Genomic DNA, 20252 nt, shown 5'->3' with positions numbered 1-20252 from the left:
AGGAGCTGAAACCTCCTTCCTTGGGACGATCCAGAGGTGTCCCAGGCAGCACAGCTGAGCTCTCTCTCTTGCCTTGGCGATGCTCTCAGGTTTGGCATGAACCACGACGGGGTCGGCAACAGCTGCGGCTCCCGCGGGCAGGAGACAGCCAAGCTGATGGCTGCTCACATCACCATGAAAACCAACCCCTTTGTCTGGTCCACCTGCAGCAGGGACTACATCACCAGCTTCCTGGAGTAAGGATCCATCCCACCTCCCCCTCCCTTCTACCTTGCAGCCAGCAGGTCCCTCCCAGCCCCTCGCGGAGGTGGTAAAGCCAAAGCCAAGCCCCCGAAGCGCAGGGCCCCAGCACCTCCTGTCCTGTCTGCCAGCAGCCATCCTGCCCCAAGAGCCAGCTGCTTTCCTTCCTTCCTGGAGGTGCTTCCATGATTTGCTTGGCCTGCAGAAGGCACCAATCCCACCTGCCTGGCACCTAGGAGACCTTGGGTTAGCTTTCCCACTCCCAGAAGCTTCACAAACAGATCCTAGGAGACTTCCTTCACCTCCACTCGTAGGACACCCTCCTACAACCCCTCACCTCCACTTGTAGGACGCTCTCCTGTGAGCCTTCCTTCACCTCTATTTGCAGGACACTCTCCTCCAACCCTCCCTTCCACCTGCACCTGTAGGATGCCCTCCTGTGAGCCTTCCCCCACCTCCTCTTGTAGGACACTCTCCTACGACCCTTCCTCCACCTCCACCTGTAGGACACTCTCCTAGCAGGACACTCTCCTCCAACCCTTCCTGCCACCTCCACCCGTAGGACACTCTCCTCCAGGCCAAGCCTTCCTGAGCTCTGCTTTCTCCTCTCTCTCCCATGTGCAGCTCAGGGATGGGACTGTGCCTGAACAATGCTCCTCCCAAGCAGGACTTCCTCTACCCGACGGTGGCGCCGGGGCAGGCGTACGACGCGGACGAGCAGTGCCGCTTCCAGTACGGAGTCAAATCTCGCCAGTGTAAATACGGGGTAGAGAGCCTTCCTGCTTTACTATGGTTCCCAGGGGCTGGAGGAAGGGGGGAAGGACAAAGGACACGAGTGCCAGCAGCAGTGTGGCCAGCAGGAGCAGGGAGGTCATCCTGCCCCTGCACTCGGAGCTGGCGAGGCCACAGCTCGAGTGCTGTGTCCGGCTCTGGGCTCCTCAGGTCAAGAAAGAGGTTGAGATGCTGGAATGTGGCCAGAGAAGGGCAGCAAGGCTGGGGAGGGGGCTGGAGCACAAGGCTGGGGAGGGGGCTGGAGCACAAGGCTGGGGAGGGGGCTGGAGCACAAGGCTGGGGAGAGGTCTGGAGCACAGCCCTGTGCAGAGCAGCTGAAGGAGCTGGGGTTGCTTAGCCTGGAGAAGAGGAGGCTCAGGGGAGACCTTCTTGCTCTCTCCAACTCCCTGAAGGGAGGTTGTAGCCAGGTGGGGGTTGGGCTCTTCTCCCAGGCAAGCAGCACCAGAACAAGAGGACACAGTCTCAAGCTGTGCCAGGGGAGGTTTAGGCTTGACCTTAGCAAGAAGCTCTTCCCAGCAAGAGAGATTGGCCGTTGGGATGTGCTGCCCAGGGAGGTGTGGGGTCAGCGTCCCTGGGGGTGTTTAAGAAGAGCCTGGATGAGGCACTTAGTGCCATGGTCTGGTTGATTAGATAGGGTTGGGTGATCAGTTGGACTTGATGATCTTGGAGGTCTCCTCCAACCTGGCTGAAAGGGCTCCTGGGGGGCTGCCCACACAGCTTTGCTGTCCTGCTGCAGGTGAAGGGCTCCAGCCTGTCCCCCCCGAGCTCGTTCGCATTGCTCCCCGTGGGAGCTCAGAGGAGGTTGGTTGCTCTCCACTGTGGTTGGCCTCAGCTCACTTTGGATCAGATTAGGCCTGAAGCTGTGCCAGGGGAGGCTGAAGTTGGAGATTAGGGGAAATGGCAGAGCGGTCAGGGACTGGCACAGGCTGCTCAAGGAGGTGGTGGAGTCCCCAGCCCTGGAGGTGCTCAGGGAACCTGTGGCCATGGCACTCGGGGCCAGGGTTTGGTGGCCATGGAGGTGTTGGGCTGCTGGCTGGACTGGGTGATCTCAGAGGGCTTTTCCAACCCAGACAATTCTCTGATTCTACAAGAGGAGATCTCTTGCCTCTGTCTGACACCTTGGCTGCTGCTGGTCTCCCCAGGTGGCAGCTGAAAGCCAAGCTGCAGCCCCTCAGCCAGAGCCCCCTGGGCTGCTGTGGTGTCTGATGCCAGCTGCTACCACCTGCAGCCTGTGCCTCCCCTCAGCTGAGCCAGAGGCAGTGGAATGGGAGCTTCCCACCTCGCCCTGCCTCTTTCCCAGCTCATTTTGAGCTGGGACAGACCCTTCCTGTGTATATCCAAGGATCACAACAGCACAAGGTGTCCTTGTGGTGACCCTTCAAGCCCAGCCAGCCCTGCATGCTGCTTGGGAGGAACCCAGAGGGTGGAAGGGCTCAAGTGTGTGTGGATAAATCTGGGTAGATGTCTAGGGCCACCCATCCTGTGCCCAGGGTGAGGGCACAGCAGGGTCCTTTCCTCCATGGAGTTCCAGGCTGGTCTGGCTTGGAAGGGACCTTTAAAGCTCATCTAGACCTACCCCCTGCAGTCAGCACCCAGAGCAGGTTGCTCAGAGCCCCAAAGAGCCTGACCTGGAATGGTTCCAGGCATGGGGCATCTGGCACCTCTCTGGGCACCCTGCTGGTACTGAGCAGATAATTAATAGGGATAACGAAGACAGAGGAAGCAGAAGTCACTGGGCAAGGCTTGGAAGTGCTCTCTCTTGGTGACACAGAGGGAAGAGACCTCAGAGGAGCTCCAGTCATGCTGGCTCTGCAGTGAGGGGGTAGATGCCTTCTGAAGACTGAAGAGACCTTCTGCTCTGCTTTGGCAGAGGAGTTGGGACCCCAAATCCTTCATGTCTCAGAGCTGCTCTCCTTGGCCCAGACCCTGGGGGGGTTTCCTTGCCCTGTAGCACTCTGCCCTAGGACCAGGAGGGGAGCAGGGAAGTCCTGAGCTCATCCTTTCACCCTTCTTGCAGTGAGGAGGGCTGCAGTGTGGGGAGCAGGCTGCAGCAGTGCCTGGCTGGCAGCTGCCCTGTGGGGGACACTGCCACAGGGGCAGGCAGGAGGTCACTGTCCCAGCACCCCACAGCAGGTCCCTCAGCCCACCCTGGTTGGAGTGGGGCCAGGAGAGGCTGCAGCAATGATCAGAGGGTGGAAGCCCTCTGCTGTGAGGCCAGGCTGAGAGAGTTGGGGTTGTTCAGCCTGGGGAGGAGAAGGCTTCAGGGAGACCTCCTGGTGGCCTTTCAGAGCTTAAGGGGCTGAGCAGAAAGCTGGGGACAGACTTTTGAGCAGGGCCTTTGTGGCAGGACAAGGGGGGATGGCTTGGAGCTCAAAGAGGGAGATTTAAGCTAGAGAGAAGGAAGAAATTCTGTACACTGAGGGTGGTGAGAGCCTGCCCCAGGCTGCCCAGGGAGCTGGGGGGACTGCAGCTGGCTACACCTTGCAAGATTTGACCCTGCTTCTCCCCCACCCCCATGGTGAACCCCCCCTGTCCCCCCATGTCCCAGCCCAGCTGGTGCTCCTCGAGCTGCCCCAGCCTCACAGCCCCTTGCCCAAGCCAATCCTAATCCCAGCTGTGTTTCTTTGTCTCTTTCTCCCTCTTTCCCTCTCCCCTCTCTCTGCCCCCACCCCAAAATCTCTCCCTCCAGGAGGTCTGCAGCGAGCTGTGGTGTCTGAGCAAGAGCAATCGCTGCATAACCAACAGCATCCCTGCTGCTGAGGGCACCATCTGCCAGACCAACACCATTGACAAGGGGGTAAGGGAGCCTGGGGGCACCACAGCCAGTGGGCAGGGAGGGCTTGAACCCCTCTGCCCCTCACAGCCAGCAGTGTTGGTCCTGGTGGTGAGCGTGGAAGTGATTTAAGAGCATGCCAGCAGCCCCTGCTTTGGGCTTCCAAAGCACCAGGGGGACCTGATCTCCTTGAGGATGCCTCTGCTGGCTGCAGGGGGGCTGGCCTGGACGACCTTTGGAGGTCCCTTCTCAGCAGGGCGATTCTATGACACCAGCAGGGCTGTGCCTGGAGAGCATCTGCCCTGCATGGCATCACACGTGGCTCAGGGGGGCACCAGCTGGGTGTCCTGGGAGGCCAGGCCGCCTCTTTCCCGGCTGGCTGCGCTGCCCATGCAGAGCCTGGCTGGGGAGGAGCTGGGAGAGGCTGTGCCAGCAGCTCCAGGGTGGGTTATCAGCCCCTGGAAGGAGCACACAGCAGTTTCTTCCTTCCTGGGATTATCTCAGCCCCCGAGGTATGGTGTCCGGCACCGTGCCCGGAGAACGGCAGCAGGTCTGGCACTGTCCTGCTCCTTGCATCACCACTGACTGCAGGGGTGCAGGACTCCTGCCAGCTCCAAGGGAACTGTTTCAGAGGCAAGTTTCCATCAGCATCTGTCACTCAGCAGGACAGGGACAGGCAGGTTCTTGAAGGATCCTTGGCAGAGCAAAGGGCGCAGCAACGCTGCTGCCACAACCGAGACTTCATCTTTTTAACCTGGAGCCTTTGCAGATTTGGGGCATTTTTAACTCCTTCAGCACAGCCTGAGCTCCCAGGAACACCGCCCCAGAGTCCTGGCAGGGAGCAGATGCTGCTGAAGGTGTCCAAGCCCCCCGGGGGGGATCCCCGGCCCTGCTGCCCAGCAAGCAGCAGCCGCAGCCCCCCGAGGGAGGCCGGGAGGGTGCCCGGGGGGGGGTTAAAGCTCTGTCTTCCCACAGTGGTGCTACAAGAGGGAGTGTGTGCCCTTTGGCACCCGGCCAGAGGGTGTGGATGGTGCCTGGGGAACGTGGTCCTCCTGGGGAGAGTGCAGCAGGACCTGTGGTGGAGGAGTCTCCTCGTCCGTTCGCCACTGCGACAGCCCACGGTGGGTGGCCGTCAGCGGGGCCCTGGCTGCAGGGGAGGGCTGCTGGGGATCAGTGGGGAAGGCAGCAGCTGTCTGGGCAGCTCCATCTTCAGTTCCCAGCAGGATCTTGGCTCCTGCATGGAAATCCCTTCCTCTGCTTTCCCGGCGGCTTGGTGCCCTTGCTTCGGTGTTGGGTCTGCAGCTGCTGGGCACAGCTCCGTGTGTGGGGCTGGGGGCTGCTGGGGGCTGCACTGCTGCAGAGCTGCAGCAGGTGGAGGGAGGGCATTCTGCCTCTCTGCTCTGCTGAGGCCCCCCCTGCAGTGCTGGGGCCAGCTCTGGGGTCCTCAGCACGGACAGGGACCTGTTGGAGGGGGGCCAGAGGAGGCCACAGCAATGCTGGGGGGCGCTGGAAGCCCTCTGCTGTGAGGCCAGGCTGGGAGAGCTGGGGCTGTGCAGCCTGGAGAAGGCTCCAGGGAGACCTTCTGGTGGCCTTGCAGTGCTTCAAGGACTGAGCAGAAAGCTGGGGACGTTCTGAGCAGAGCCTGTTGGGACAGGACAGGGAGGGATGGTCTGAAACTCAGAGAGGGAGATTCAGACTGGAGAGAAGGGAGAAGAAGTATTTGGCACTGAGGGTGGTGAGAGCCTGTTCTGGGGTGCCCAGAGGGGTGGGAGCTGCCCCATCCCTGGCACCATCCCAGGTCAGGCTGCTGGGGGGCTCTGAGCAGCCTGCTCTGGTTGGGGCTGTCCCTGCTGAGTGCTGAGGCTGGAGACCCCCTCGAAAGGTCCCTGCCCAGCCAAACCATTCCCTGCCTCTCCCTTGCCTCACGGCAAGCCCTGGTGCCGCTGCAGCCTCGGGGCAGGGCAGGCAGCAGAGCTCAGTGCCCTAAGCTGGTGGTGCCACCCCCTCGCAGGCCAACCATCGGGGGCAAGTACTGCCTGGGCGAGCGCAAGCGCTACCGGTCCTGCAACACCGACGTGAGTACCGCCGGGCACGGGGCGGCAGCGGCGGGGCCGAGCGGGGCCGGGGCGGCAGCGGCGGGGCCCGAGCGGGGCCGGCCCCCCCCGGCAAGCAGCTGGCCATGGAGCTGCTCCTCCTGGAATTCCTCCCCGGGGCTGTTTGTGTGGAGCTGGGGCGGGGGGGGAGCTGTGCCGTGCCGTGTGCCCGCAGCAGGGCAGGCTGAGCAGGACGCTGCACGCCTGAGCTGGCTCCGGGGGGGGCTGCCTGGGGAGTGGGTGGCTGGGTGGGGTCTACCTGCAGGGCTTGCAGCATCGAGAAGGGGCCCAAAAGAAAGACAAGGAGGTGAAGGAGGAGGGAGCAGGGAGTTCCAGCACAGACATGACAGAGGTTGCCTCCTGCGTGCTGCGAGGGCAGGCTGGGCAGGGGGGAGCAGCTCCTGGAATTCCCAGGGCTGGGGGTTAAGCCTGAAGAGGAGCAGAGGAAAGCACAGCGCTGCAGGGAAGCTCTGGGGAGCTTGGCACCTGGGAAGGGGTACCTTGGCACCCACAGTGAAGAAAGGATGGCTGCCCACTGCTCCCCCTGGGCTTGGCACCCAGGCTTTTGCTCACCAGAGCAGACAGCCCAAGGGGGAGGCAAGAGCTCCTGCCAGGAGCCTTCAGTAGCGTCTAGCCGGGCAGGAAGGATGCTCCTGCCATGCTGTGGTGCCCAGCTGCCAGGGCTGGCATCCCCTCACAGGGCTGGGCATTAGGGGTGGCTGGGAAGCCTGCAGCAGCTCCTGCCAGGAGCCTTCAGTAGCGTCTAGCCGGGCAGGAAGGATGCTCCTGCCATGCTGTGGTGCCCAGCTGCCAGGGCTGGTGCCATCCCCTCACAGGGCTGGGCATTAGGGGTGGCTGGGAGGGCTGTGGCAGCTCCTGGTCTCCTGGCAGATGAGGTGGGCTGCTCCCCCAGCCCTGACCCCTGGCTGTGTGGCCACAGGACTGCCCCCCGGGCTCGCAGGACTTCCGGGAGCTGCAGTGCGCCGAGTTCGACAACGTCCCCTTCCGAGGGAAGTACTACAGCTGGAAGACCTACAGGGGAGGTGAGTGCTGGCCTGGGGCCCTCAGCAGCCCCACAGCAGGGCTCTGCAGGGGCTTCCATCTCCCCAGCTCTCGGCAGGGCAGGGCTTGTGCCCTCTTGCTCCTGTGGGCTCCTAGTCGCCATGTCCGTAGCCCAGGTCCTGTAGGTTGGGAAAGGACCTTCAAGGTCACCCAGTTCCAGCCCCCTGCCATGGGCAGGGACACCTCCCACCAGCCCAGGTTGCTCAAGGTCCCATCCAAGCTGGCTCTGAACACCTCCAGGGAGGGGGCAGCCACAACCTCCCTGGGCAGCCTGTGCCAGTGTCTCCCCACCTTGCTGTCAAGGATTTCTTCCTCATCTCCAGTCTCAATCTGCCCTCTCCCAGCTCAAAGCCACTGTCCCTCGTCCTGGCACTCCAAGCCCTTGTCACAAGCCCCTGCTGGAGTGTGTGGTGAGGAGATGGGGCAGGAGGAGGAGGGCTCTGGGGCAGAAATCTCTTAATAATGAGAAAGGGCAGCAGTACTCCCTGGTGGAGTTAATGAACTTGACTGGGGAAATCCTCCCCAGCTGGGTAAATAACCACAGCTCCCAGCTGCAGCAGATGTGCTGAGGCTGCAGGGGATGGATCAATGAAACTGGAAGTGATCTGCAAAGCAGGAAAGTCACACAAGCTTCCCAAGGGGGAACACAGCCCCCAGGGCTGGATCTGCCCTTGCTTGGACCTCTCTCCCTCTTCCAGGCATGGCCAAGTGGTTGAGTCCTGGGGATGTTTGGCCATTTGAACCTCAGCCCTTGAAATGGACAACCTGGGCTGGTGGGAGGTTGGAACTTGGATGATCTTCCAGGTGCCTTCCAACCTAAACCTCTGTGCATCCTTGTTGGCAGCCTCATGCCTGCCCATTCTGCCCTCCAGCTGGTAGCACATCTGCTCCTCGAGCTGTCTGGGGGCTTTGGGGGTTGGAAGGGACCTCTGGAGATCATCCAGTCCAGCCCCCCTGGTAAAGCAGCTTTGTCTAGCTCAGGCTGCCCAGGATCACAATGTCCAGGCAGGTTTTGAAAGCCTCCAGAGAAGGAGACTCCACAACCTCTCTGGGCAGCCTGCTCCAGGCCTCCAGCAGCCTCAGAGTAAAAGTTCACCACCCTGGACCTCTGCTAAGCCTCTTCCCTCTGCTCAGCTCAGCCACTGCCCCTTGGCACTGCCCCCTTGAGCCCTTCCTTTGCCCAAAGGTGTGGTGGTGATTGTGCCCTTTGCCCATCAGACATTGTCCCAAATGTGGCTTGGGGAAGTGTCCTGGGCATGGAGGATTGCTCCACTGGCTTGGATGTGGGAGGACACAGAGGGGAAGGGAAAGGGGGAAGGGAAAAGGGGAAGGGCAGGGGAAAAGGGAAGGGAAAAGGGGAAGGGGGAAAGGAGAAGGGAAAAGGGAAGGGCCAGGGGAAGGGAAAAGGGAAATAGGAAAAGGAGAGAAAAGGGAAAAAAAGGGAAAGGAGGGAAAGGAAGGGAAGTGGCCACCCACTGAATGCCTGCTGCCAGCCACAGGGTCACTGGCAAGCTGGTGTTGGCTGCACAGGGCCAGCACAAGGTGTGCTGGGGCTGATTCCTGCCAGTCCTGGAGGCCAGAGCCCAGGAGTGCAGGACACAGCCCCGGTGAGAAGTGCTGAGCTCAGCCTTCCCCAGCTCAGCCTTCCCCAGCTCAGCAGTCAGCAGAGAGCTGCTGGAATGCAGCTTTAATTGTTTGCTTATTTTGCTTTGTTCACTCAGTTCTTCTCTTTGCTCTTGGCAGCTGCCAGAGCTGAGGGAGAGTGGAGTGGCTCAGGGGGCTGGGATTGGGGTGGGGAGGAGCAGGGGCTGCAGAAAACAGGAGATTGCTGCTCATAAATTATAAGGCTCTCTAATTCCTCCCTGGGACAGGGCAGGCAGGAGGAACAGAACATCCTCTGAGGCACCACAGAGCCAGATGAGATTCTCTGCCCTGTCCTAATAGCTCTGCTAGAGATTAAAGAGAGGACCCTTTAGGTGCTGAGCTGGAGAGCTGTGAGCAGGATCAATAGCTCCACACAATCTGCTGCCATCTGCAAGCTCACTGAGGGGTGGCCTCAAACCCTTTGTCCTGAAAGAGAACTGCCCCAAACCTGAGCCCTGGGGAGCACCACTGGTGACCAGCCAGCAGCTGGAGCTGCCTCCATTCCTCACCACCCCTTGGGCCCAGCTGTCAGCCAGGCTTTTACCCAGCAAAGTCTCCACCCAGCCAAGCCATGAGCAGCCAGTTTCTCCAGGAGGATGCTGTGGGGAGACAGTGGCAAATGCTTCACTAAAGGCCAGGCCTTCACTGCCCCCTGGGGGGCCCTGGAGCTCCCTCCCTAGGCAGGAGAGAGCCTGGGATGCTGGGGGGGGGCTTGGCTCTCCAGAGGTGGGTTGGTAGAACACCTTCTCTAGAGGGCTTGCCCAGGCATCCTGCTTGGCAGCATGGCTGCAAGCTGCTGAATTCCCCTCTCCTGGCTCCTCTTCTTCCTCTCTCTCCCAGCTCTGCCCTTTCTTCTGCACCAGCTGCACTGGGGAGCTCCCAGGCTGGGCAGGAGGCACAGTGCCTCACCAGGTGTTGGTGCCCAATTCAATGGTCTTGACTTGGTGCTGATCAATAGGAAGAGTGCCTGAGCTCCCCTGGGGGTCCCTCTGCTTGCTAGGGACATTCTCCTGGGCACCTAGGGCTGTGCAGTGAGGCAGGCACAGGATGGAGGCCTGGAGAAGCTCCAGGTCTGGCTCTTCACTTCTTTCCTCTCCTGGGGGACATCATTTGAAGCTCTTCTCCTTGCCCAGGGGGGGTCAAAGCCTGTTCCCTCAACTGCCTGGCCGAGGGCTTCAACTTCTACACGGAACGAGCAGCAGCCGTGGTGGATGGGACGCCCTGCAGGCAGGACTCCAACGACATCTGTGTCAATGGGGAGTGCAAGGTGCTGCCAGGGGAGCCTGGGCCTGGGGGAGGGGAAGGACAGAGCTCTGGGCAGGGAATGCTGCCCTCTGCAGGGACATGGGCATGCCCTGCCCAGCAGCCAGTGTGGGAGCAGGAGCATGTCCCTGAGTCCCAGCATGCTGGGCTTGGAAGCTCATCCTGGAGCTCATCTGGAGCTCATCCCCCTGCTCCAGCAGGGCTCCCACAGCAGCTTGCCCAGGAGCACAATGGCCAGGGGGGGTTGGAAGCCCTCCACACCAGGAGACTCCACAACCTCTCTGGGCAGCCTGCTGCAGGCCTCCAGCAGCCTCACACCAAAGGAGTTTCTCCTGCTGCTCAGATGGAACCTCCTGGGTTCCACGTTGTGCCCATCCAGCCCTGGCACTGAGGTGGAGCTGGGCAGGGGAGATGTCCCTGAGCGTTGCCTGGGGGTAGGGTGCGATGGAGGGGAGCGAGGTGGAACCCAGGGATGGGGTCTGCAATGTACTGCAGGTCAGGTGTGGGGAGCAGAGGGACCCCCCCCAGGACCACTAACTCCTTGCTACTGCCTCGTCCAGCACGTGGGCTGCGACCGTGTCCTGGGCTCCGACTCCAAGGAGGACAAGTGCCGAGTGTGTGGGGGAGACGGCAGCTCCTGTGAGACCATCGAGGGTGTCTTCAACCAGTCCCTGCCTGAGGGAGGTAGGCAGCAAGCAGCCTGGCCCCCAGCAGCCAGAGTCACCCCCCCTCGGTGTCACCTGCTCCTGGGGGCACGCAGGACAAGCAGGGACAGACCCCACAGGGACCCCCCCCCGGAGCAGCTCCCTGCTCTCCCCCAGCCCAGCAGCACCACTGCCACCCCCAGCGGCAGAGGCCACCAAGCTCCTTCCCTCTTCCCCCAGCTCACGCTGCCCTCAAGCCAGGCTGTGGAGATGCCCATGGAGACCCCAGCCCCACAGCACCTCCAGGCCTGGAAGCTGAGCACCACTGCTGACCAGCTCTGGGTTGTCTCACAGGTTACGAGGAGGTGATCCAGATCCCCAAGGGCTCCGTCCACATCGACATCAGGGAGCTGAACCTCTCCATCAACTACCTAGGTGAGCTGGGGCTGGGGGGGCTGCAGCTCCTTGGTCTGCCAGCCCCCTGAAGTGTGGGAAAGGACCAGCAAGGGAAACCTCCCTGCCCAGCAGGGAATGGGGTTGGGGATCTCAGCTTGGGTGTGGAGGCAGTGGGAGGCAGCAGGGCAGTGAGTCCCTGGCCAGCTGTGACCCACACAGCCCTTGTCCCACCACATCATTGCCTCCATCCTGCAGCAGGGCAATGGGTCCCTGGCCAGCTGTGACCCACACAGCCCTTGTCCCACCACATCATTGCCTCCATCCTGCACTAACTGCTTGCCAGCATAACCCTGATCCAACCCCACACTTCATGTTCCCAGCCCCTTGTGCTCTTCAGCATCCCCCCTCCACCAGCATCTTGGGCCAGGGGTTTTAACCAGCCCTGCTCACACTGTCCTTGGGCTTCAGGTTCCAGCCAGCCCCTGGCTCCCTTTCCCAGCAGGCTGGTTCCCTTCCCCCTGCCCTCTTTCTGTCCTCCAGGTGATGGTCACGCAGGGGTGGGCAGGCTGCTCGCTGCTGCCTTGCTGCTGGGAGCCTCTGCAGCAGCTCCCCAGGAGCAGAAGCCTGGCTAGGTGCTGACACCAGTGGGAGGTCACAGCAGGGCTCTCCTGGTGGCATCTCTCCAGGCCAGGCTCCCTTTGCTGGGTTCAGAGATGTCAACCTCCCTCCCTGCCCAGCCCACGTGTCCTGGGGGCTCCTGGTGCCCACCCAGGCTGGATTCCTGGGCTCTGGAGGCACAGCTCAGACAGTTGGGCAGCAGTCACTCCAGGATCCGTCCCTACACCCCAGTGGGAGCAGAGGGAGAGCATCCTTCGTCCTCAGCAGCCACCTGGCCGTGGCGCTGAGGCTGGCAGCAGCGGTGCAGAGCTCCAGCGCCGTGCTGGCGGCAGGGAGCAAGCAGGGAGGGTGTGGGAGCCGGAGCGGGAGCGAGGAGCCCAGGAGCTGATCCCCCCCTAGTGCCTCGCTCAGGCAAGCACAGCCAGGCCGCCGGGACCGGCCGCCTCCGGGAGCCCCGGCGGCCCCGACCCAGGCTGCGCAGCTGGGTTTGAGTTTGGCTTCGTGGGCACAGCTTGCCACGCTGCCAGCTGTGCCCCCCCCCCGCCCCAGGCAGCTGCCCGAGCGCCCTGCAGCGGCAGCCTCCCGCTGCCGGCTGGTGGGCAGGCTGGGAGAGGGTGATGGGGACACTGATCCATGGTGGGGACATCAATCCCACCTCTGCTAGTGGCCTTCTGGGTGACCCTGGCCCAGGCAGCTGCTTTGTTTGCCTCATCTGCTCCCTCCTGATGAGGGGAGGGTGATGTGCTCTTGTCACACAGTCACAGGGTTGGTTTGCATTGGGAGAGACCTTTTAAGACCATCCAGTCCAACCCAACCTGGTCAGGTTGGGCACCACATCTCCACAGCTTTGAAACCCCTCCAGGCCTGGGGACTCCACCACTGCCCTGAGCAGCCTGGGCCAAGAAGAAATTTGTTCCTCATGTGCAACCTCCCCTGGGGCAACTTGAGCCCCTTTCCTCTCATGGTTCAGTAGTCAGGAGGTCTTGGGTGACAGGTTGGGCTCGATGATCTTTGAGGTCTTTTCCAACCTTATTGATTCTGTGATTCTCTTGCTTGTTCCTTGGGAGAAGAGACCAACCCCACCTGGCTCCAGCCTCCTCTCAGGGAGCTGCAGAGAGCAATGAGGTCTCCCTCAGCCTTCTCTTCTCCAGGCTGAACCACTCCCAGCTCCCTCAGCTGCTCCTCCCCAGCCCTGCTCTCCAGACCCTTCCCCAGCTTGGTTACCCTTCTCTGGACCCTCTCCTGTGCTGTAACCATGCCCTGGGCCTGGCAGCTGAGATGTGTCCAGCTGCAGCTGGCTCTGGGCACTGAGTTCAGCAGCTGCCCTTTGCTCTCTCACAGCTCTGAGGGGGGAGGGAGGAGAGTTCTACCTCAATGGGAAGCTCTCCATCGACCCTCCGCGCCGCTTCGACGTCGCCGGCACAACCTTCCACTACAGGAGATCCCCAGAGGAGCCTGAGTCCCTGGAAGCCCTGGGCCCCACCAACATCACCCTCTTTGTCATGGTAACGTGGTGCCCTCACACCCACACCTGGTGTGGGGTCTGCTCTGGGCCAAAGAGCTCCTGCCCTGACTGCCTGGGAATTGGAGCTACCCAACCCCTGCCACGGCTCCAGTCCTGCCCTGCTCTCCCTCAGCTCCAAACCATTCCCCCTTGGCTTGGCTCTAGATACCCTTATGGAAAGTCCCCCTGCAGCCTTCCTGGAGGATCCCTTCAGGTACTGGAAGGCAGCTCTGGGGTCCCCCTGGAGTGCACAGCCCCAGCTCCCTCAGCCTGCCCTCACAGCAGAGCTGCTCCAGCCCTTGGAGCATCTTTGGGGCCTCCTCTGGGCTCTCTCCAGCAGCTCTGTGTCCTTCTCCTGCTGGGGACACCAGAGCTGGAGGCAGGACTGGAGGTGAGGTCTCAGCAGAGCAGAGTCAAGGGGCAGAATCCCCTCTGCTGCCCTGCTGCCCACTGCTCTGGCTGCAGCCCAGGGTCTCTGTCTCTGATGGTGCCACCTCCATGGCTGCACCACTGCCAGCACTGCTGGCTTCCACCTCAGTGTGGCAAGAGACTGGAAAGGGAAGGTGAGGACACTTCAGCTGCCCTGGAGAGCTTGCTGAGGCCGTGGGGTGGTGACAGTCACCACCATGATGGGCTTTGGTGGCACTGATGCCTTGGGGGTGGCACTGATGCCTTGGGGGTGGCACTGATGCCTTGGGGGTGGCGCTGATGCCTTGGGGGTGGCGCTGATGCCTTGGGGGTGGCACTGATGCCTTGGTGCTGCCTTTCTCCACAGGTCCTGGTGCGGACAGAGCTGCAGGGGATCCGCTACAAGTTCAATGCTCCTGTGGGGAGGGACAGCTCCAACCTCTACTCCTGGCACTACACCCCATGGACCAAGTGCTCTGTGCTGTGTGCAGGGGGTGAGCCTTGACCCCGTGTTGGCTGGAGAGGGGGGCAGGGAGGGGCCATGTCTTCACTCCTGTGCCCCCCACATGCTGTGTCTGGGCCTCGTGGGGGGCAGCACGTGGATGTCAGCAGCTGCTGTGCTCCAAAGGGGCACTCAGGCTTCTACATATTCCCACCCTGGGCTCAGCCACATGCAAGCTGGTGGCCATCAGTGTGATCCTGAGGGCAGAGGGTCAGGGCAAGCAACCTGGATCACAGCTCACAGGATGTCAGGGGTTGGAAGGGACCTCTGGAGATCCTCCAGTCCAACCCCCCTGCCAGAGCAGGACCACAGAATCCAGCACAGGGCACACAGGAACACATCCAGATGGAAAGCCTCCAGAGAAGGAGACTCCACAACCTCTCTGTTCTTCAGCTGGATCCCAGGGCTAGGTGGCAGAGGTGATGGAAGGTGGCATGGCAGGCTTGAAATCCATTTACTTGTGGGATGCAGGACAGGTTTGCCCATCACAACAGCTACTCTGGCCTTCAGAGCTACCTGCTGGGGAGATGAAACACCTCTGGTGCTTCCCTGCATCCCCTGGGCTGGCTCCCCTGGGGATGGACACAAAGGGCTGCACCATGTGTGAACCTGGCTGTGGGTGGTGGAGCTGGCATTCAGCACAGGCAGTTTCCAAAGCAAGAGCCCCAGCCTGGTCTTGTGTAGGCTTCAGCAAGGTGTTGCCACCTCCTCTTCCACCTCCTCTTCCACCAGTACTGCCCAGAAGGTGTCACAAGGCCAAGGTTAGAAGAAGTTTATTCAGGGATAGGATCCTTGGAAGGCTTTGGCTGGATCCTGGATCCTCTGTCCTGGCTTGGTGAGCCTTCAGGCACCCCAACCATTTTGCTCTGGAGGTGCTAGAGCTGGAGGAGGCCTTGGTTACCAGAAGTGTACAAGAGAATGGTTGTAAAGAAGTAGGCTCAGGCTTGCTGAGCTGCCCCCAGGACAAGTGGCTGTCCCCACCGCTCACCCACGTGGGAGCAGGGCTGTGGGGCTCCTACTGCAGCCTGGCTCAGCACAGGACCCTCCTCTCTTTCCCCTCCCTTGCCTCTTTCTCTTGACAGGCAGCCAGGTCCAATCTGTGGTGTGCAAGAAAGCCTCTGATGGCTCAACTGTCCTCAACCACTTCTGCAGCCCCGAGACCAAGCTGCCGGAGCGGCAGCGGCCGTGCAACACCGAGCCCTGCCCCCCAGCGTGAGTGCCAGGGGGAGCAGGGGGGAGCAGGGGGGCATTCACACATCCCTGCCATAGGGGCAGCAGCCTGGGAGAGCTGGGGTCTTCAGCCTGCAGAAGAGAAGGCTCCAGGGAGGGCTTTGAGCAGCCTTCCAGTATCTGAAGGGGGCTCCAGGAGAGCTGGGGAGGGACCTGGGACAAGGGCTGGGAGTGCCAGGGAAGGGCAATGGCTTTGGGCTGGGAGAGAGGAGATGGAGACTGGAGAGGAGGAAGAAATTCTTGAGAGGCACTGGCACAGGGTGCCCAGGGAGGTTATGGATGCGGCTGGATGAGGCCTTGAGCAGCCTGGGGCTGGTGGGAGGGGTCCCTGCCCACGGCAGGGGGCTGGAGCTGGATGATCCTGAAGGTCTCTCTTGCTCCTCTCTCGACGGAGAAAGGGAGATGTGAAGGAGCTACCTGGGAGAGCTGTGTTAGAGGAGTTATGGGGGCACCCTTGGAGCCCCCCTGCCTCTCAGAACGTTGCTGTTTTGCCTGCCTGCAGCTGGGTGATTGGGAACTGGTCTGAATGCAGCCGGAGCTGCAACGAGGGCGTCCGCAGCCGCAGCGTCCTCTGCCGGCGCAAGATCTCCGCCGCCGAGGAGAAGACCTTGGATGATGCTTCCTGCAGCCAGCCGCGGCCAAAGGTGCTGGAGCCTTGCAACAACCAGACCTGCCCTCCAGAGTGGGTGGCTCTGGACTGGTCTGAGGTGAGTGCTCAGCGCTGGTCCTCCCCTGCAGCTCAGGAGGTCAGGGAGTGGGTGGTGGCTGCTGGCCTCGGAGAGCATCCTGTGGGAAACTGCAGCTCTGGAGTGCTCAGCACAGGCAGGGACCTGCTGGAGCTGGGCCACAGCCATGAGCCAGGCTGAGAGAGTTGGGGTTGGTCAGCATGGAGAAGAGGAGGCTCCTGGTGGCCTTGCAGTGCTTAAGAGGCTGAGCAGAAAGCTGGGGACAGAGTTTTGTGCAGGGCCTGTTGGGACAGGACAAGGGAGGATGGTTTGGAACTCAGAGGGAGATTCAGGCTGGAGGAAAGGAAGAAATTTGTGATGCTGAGGGTGGGGACAGCCTGCCCCAGGTTGCCCAGAGGGGTGGGAGCTGCCCCATCCCCGGCACCATCCCAGCTCAGGTTGTTTGGGGCTCTGAGCTACCTGCTCTGGTTGGGGATGTCCCTGCTGAGTGCAGGGGGTTGGACTGGGTGAGCTTTAGAGGTCCCTTCCAACCCACTCTGTGGTTCTGCTTCAACACTGTTCTGGTAGCTGAGGGTGGGAGCAGAGGTGGGGGAGAGCAGTGCTGCCTCCCTTTGCTCTACCTCCTGACCAGCTGTGTCATGGAACAATCAGAGAACTGTCAGGGCTGGAAGGGACCTCAAGGCTCAGCCAGTCCCAACCCCCTGCCATGGGCAGGGACACCTCACACCACAGCAGGTTGCTCACAGCCACCTCCAGCCTGGCTGCAAACACCTCCAGGGATGAGGCTTCCACCACCTCCCTGGGCAGCCTGTGCCAGGCTCTCACCACCCTCATGGGGAAGAGCTTCTTCTTGACATCCCATCTGCATCTGCCCACCCCTGGCTTCGTGTCCTCTCCCTGCAGTGCACCCCCAGCTGCGGGCCAGGCTTCCGTCACCGCATCGTCCTCTGCAAGAGCGGCGACCTCGGCGCCCCCCTGCCCACCGCCCGCTGCAGCCAGGCCGCCAAGCCCCCCACCAGCATCCGCTGCAACCTGCGCCGCTGCCCCCCGCCCCGCTGGGTGCCTGGCGAGTGGGGAGAGGTAGGCACCAGCCTCCCAGGGCAAGACCCTCCCTCACCTGCCCCTCACTCAAATCCCAGCCCGCAGCCAGCTTCCGCCTGCCCGGCAGAGCCTCCTGGGGCCGCCACAGCTGCCTGGGGATGTGAGGGCAGGGAGCAGGAGTTGAGCTGTGAGAGGGTAGGAGAGGTCTGCAGAGGGACCTGGCCAGGCTGGGCAGAGGGGCAGAGGCCAAGGGCAGGAGACTGAACACAGCTAAGTGCCAGCTTCTGCACACTGGCCACAGCAACCCCAGGCAGTGCTACAGGCTGGGGGCAGAGTGGCTGAGAGCAGCCAGGCAGAGAGGGACCTGGGGGTGCTGGTTGATGGTAGGCTGAACATGAGCCAGCAGTGTGCCCAGGGGGCCAAGAAGGCCAAGGGCATCCTGGCCTGCATCAGCAGGAGCAGGGAGGTCATTGTGCCCTGTGCTCAGCACTGCTGAGGCCACACCTCGAGTCCTGTGTCCAGTTCTGGGCTCCTCAGTTTAAGGACATTGAGACCCCTGAGGGTTCAACCCGAGCCTTTGGGGACGCGAGGCCACAGTGCTCAGCTGAGCTGGTGAGGCCCAGGGCAGCTGCTGGGGAGGAGCAGCTGGAGGCAGAGCCCTTTTGCAGCTGGCAGAGCTGGCTGTGCCCCGTCCCAGCCCTGGTCCCGGCCGCGGTGGCCGCTGCAGGTCGGTGCTGTGCTGTCTCCGGCAGTGCTCGGCGCAGTGTGGCCTCGGCCAGCAGCGGAGGTCCGTCCAGTGCCTGGCTCACACCGGGCAGCCGTCCAGCGACTGCGTGGAGACCCTGCAGCCCCCCAGCATGCAGCAGTGCGAGACCAAGTGTGAGTCAGGACCTACAGACAACCCTGAAGGTGAGGCAGGCGGGGGCCGGATGGGGGCGTGGGGCACTGCCGTGGGGCTGAGCGGCGCAGGGGCGCCAGAGCCGCACGGGCAAGGCTCTCCTGGGGACGGCTGATGCTGTCCCCTCTGGTCCCAGGCCCAGCTGGCATGGTGTGACCCTGCTGAATGTGGTGACAGCATCTCTGTGAGAGCAAAGGCTGAGAGCCCTGAGGCTGCTGAGCCTGGAGAGGAGCAGCCCCAGAGGGGATCTGAGCAATGCTCAGCAAGGGCTAGAGGGTGGGGGGCAAGAGGCTGGGGCCTGACTCTTCCCAGAGGTGCAAAGAGACTGGAAAAGGAGCAGCAGGAACAGACTGGAAGCCAGGAGGTTCTATGAGGAGAAGCTTGTGGGTTTGAGAGCCTGGAGCAGGCTGCCCAGAGGGGTTGTGGAGTCTCCTCCTCTGCAGAGCTTCCAACCCACCCCGGCCATTGTGCTCCTGGGCATTGTGCTGTGGGTGCCCTGCTGGAGCTGGGTGGGCTCCAGAGGTCCCTCCCAGCCATGCTGGGATTGTGTGAACTGCACCTTGACAGAGAGAGGCTTTCAGCAGGGAGTTTCTCAGCGGCTTCTCCAGCCTGGCTGCACCTTGCTGCTCCCTGGCCAGAAGCTCCCCCGCCAGGAGCTGAGCTCTCAGGGTGCAAACCCAACTCGGGTGGGCAAGGAGGAGAAGTCCCTCGGCCCCTGGGGCAGCTGTAACCCTTCCTTCCCTCTGTGCCCCCCTTGCAGAGTGCAAAGATGTGAACAAGGTGGCCTACTGCCCACTGGTGCTGAAGTTCAAGTTCTGCAGCAGGACCTACTTCCGACAGATGTGCTGCAAAACGTGCCAGGGGCACTAGGGGCAGTGCCACCCCCCGTGGGAAAACTGGAAGGCAGAAGCTACACCAGAGGGCTCACCCAGCCATGGCCTCCCTCTCCGCCTCGGGCACCTCCCCTGGCCCCACCACAGACACTGGCTGTGCTGCCAGGGGGAGCTGGTGGCACCCCCAGCCCCCTCCCCCACAGAGCCAGCACCCTTTGGCACCCCTGCCCCTCCCCACCCCGAGCTTCACAGGAGCAGGTTCCCAGCTCAACCGCTGCCAGCTGCCTCAGAGACCACCAGAGGCCAGCCTGGCAGAGGCCAGCGTGGCAGAGGGGAGGAGTGGTGGCAGGGGAGAAGCTGGGCAGAGCGTGGCAGCAGGGGCAGGACCTGAAATCCTGAAGTTGTTATTTATTAGTAGAGGAACCCAGGTCCTGCAGGTGCTGAGAGCCACCAGGGAGGCACCACTTGCCCCACCCTGCCTCCCCCTGCCCCGTGCCCACCTCCCAAGGGCACAGGGGGGCATCGTGGGGGCATCCCCAGGGGAGGCCAAGCGCGCCAGGGGCTGCTGCCCTTCCCTCGGGGATCCCAGGGGAGACAGGGAGGAGGTTGCAGGTGCCCAGGGTGGCTTCTGGCTGAAGAGCTGCTGTGGGGCTGGGGGAGCAGGAGCTGGGTGTTCTTGATTTGCTTCCTGGCACCTTGGGCCCTGGAGGGGGGACAGGGAGCAGGTGCCCCAGCGAGCAGGGTTGGTGCCACCGGTTTGGCTGGGAGGGGGTCAGTCGAGCTCTGCCTTGCCTGGGGTCTGCCCTTACTCTCCCTGGCAGCCCTGGTCCCTGTCCTCACCAGAACTCAGCCCAGAAACACCTCCAAGGCAGAGCTGAGGTGCAGGCTGAGGGGTGCTCAAGGCTGGGGTCCCCTCATGGGTGCTCAGGGCAGGCTGGGCTGCAGGGAGCACAGGAGGATGGAGGTCACAGAGTCCCCACTGCTGAGCCACGGCTCAGGACCAGTTTGCCTGGTCCTGGTGGGGCCCTCCCCAGCGAAGGCCACAGCCTGCAGGGCTGCCTGGCCTCCAAAGGTGCTTTACTTCCAAAGGTGCTTTGCCTCCAAACGGTGCTGTGCCTCCAAAGGCAGGGGGGGTGCTGGTCCCGGTGCCCCCCACTCCTCTGCCCCAAGGAGACCTCCAGGGCAGGCTTGGGCTTCCTCCAGGTCAGCTGCTGGCCACAGCTGTGGCCAGGACACATCTTCCCCACGGGCCAGCACAGCCTGCAGGGGAGCCCAGGCTGTCAGCTCCCCGCAGCCTGCTTTGTTGTGCCCCTGGGTGGCCTTGGCAGGAGCAGTCCCAAGCTTTTCTGCCTCACCAAGGTGGAGAATCTTGCCCAAAGCCCTGCTGGGTTCTACCTGGCTGGGGGGGAGCTCAGCCCCAGGGTGCAGGGAGGGGGAGAACCCTCTGTCCCTCCAGCAGACCTCTCCTCCCTGCCAGCCCTCCCCCAGCTGTGTTGCCTTCCCCCTCCCCCCCCTCTCCCCAGCCCCAGCACAGCTGCCCTGGTGCTCAGCATAAACCAAACCCCTCCTGGCTGTCGAGTGGGCCCTTGCTGTGTGTCCTTGCTGGGGCCATGCTCCAGGCTGAG

At 62.4% G+C, this 20252-nt stretch overlaps 1 protein-coding gene across 1 annotated transcript in view; it reads left to right on the top strand.

Moving 5' to 3' along the window:
* ADAMTS10 (ADAM metallopeptidase with thrombospondin type 1 motif 10) overlaps positions 1 to 18775 on the top strand; it is a 46342-nt gene extending 27567 nt beyond the window's left edge. Inside the window, exons 10-25 of the mRNA XM_054174978.1 lie at positions 90 to 236; positions 865 to 1006; positions 3722 to 3829; positions 4781 to 4926; positions 5817 to 5880; positions 6839 to 6941; positions 9738 to 9871; positions 10428 to 10551; positions 10866 to 10946; positions 12867 to 13030; positions 13805 to 13931; positions 15022 to 15151; positions 15672 to 15876; positions 16759 to 16935; positions 17649 to 17805; positions 18555 to 18775. Coding sequence (XP_054030953.1) covers positions 90 to 236; positions 865 to 1006; positions 3722 to 3829; positions 4781 to 4926; positions 5817 to 5880; positions 6839 to 6941; positions 9738 to 9871; positions 10428 to 10551; positions 10866 to 10946; positions 12867 to 13030; positions 13805 to 13931; positions 15022 to 15151; positions 15672 to 15876; positions 16759 to 16935; positions 17649 to 17805; positions 18555 to 18664 — 2119 coding nt within the window. The 3' untranslated portion in view covers positions 18665 to 18775. The remainder of the gene's footprint in view (positions 1 to 89; positions 237 to 864; positions 1007 to 3721; positions 3830 to 4780; positions 4927 to 5816; positions 5881 to 6838; positions 6942 to 9737; positions 9872 to 10427; positions 10552 to 10865; positions 10947 to 12866; positions 13031 to 13804; positions 13932 to 15021; positions 15152 to 15671; positions 15877 to 16758; positions 16936 to 17648; positions 17806 to 18554) is intronic.
* Positions 18776 to 20252: the final 1477 nt, after the last annotated feature.

Source organism: Dryobates pubescens, chromosome 31 (assembly GCF_014839835.1).
Source record: "Dryobates pubescens isolate bDryPub1 chromosome 31, bDryPub1.pri, whole genome shotgun sequence".
Lineage (NCBI taxonomy): Eukaryota > Metazoa > Chordata > Aves > Piciformes > Picidae > Dryobates > Dryobates pubescens.
The sequence above is the reverse complement of the archived record's forward strand: the minus strand, read 5'-3'. Positions and strand labels throughout refer to the sequence as shown.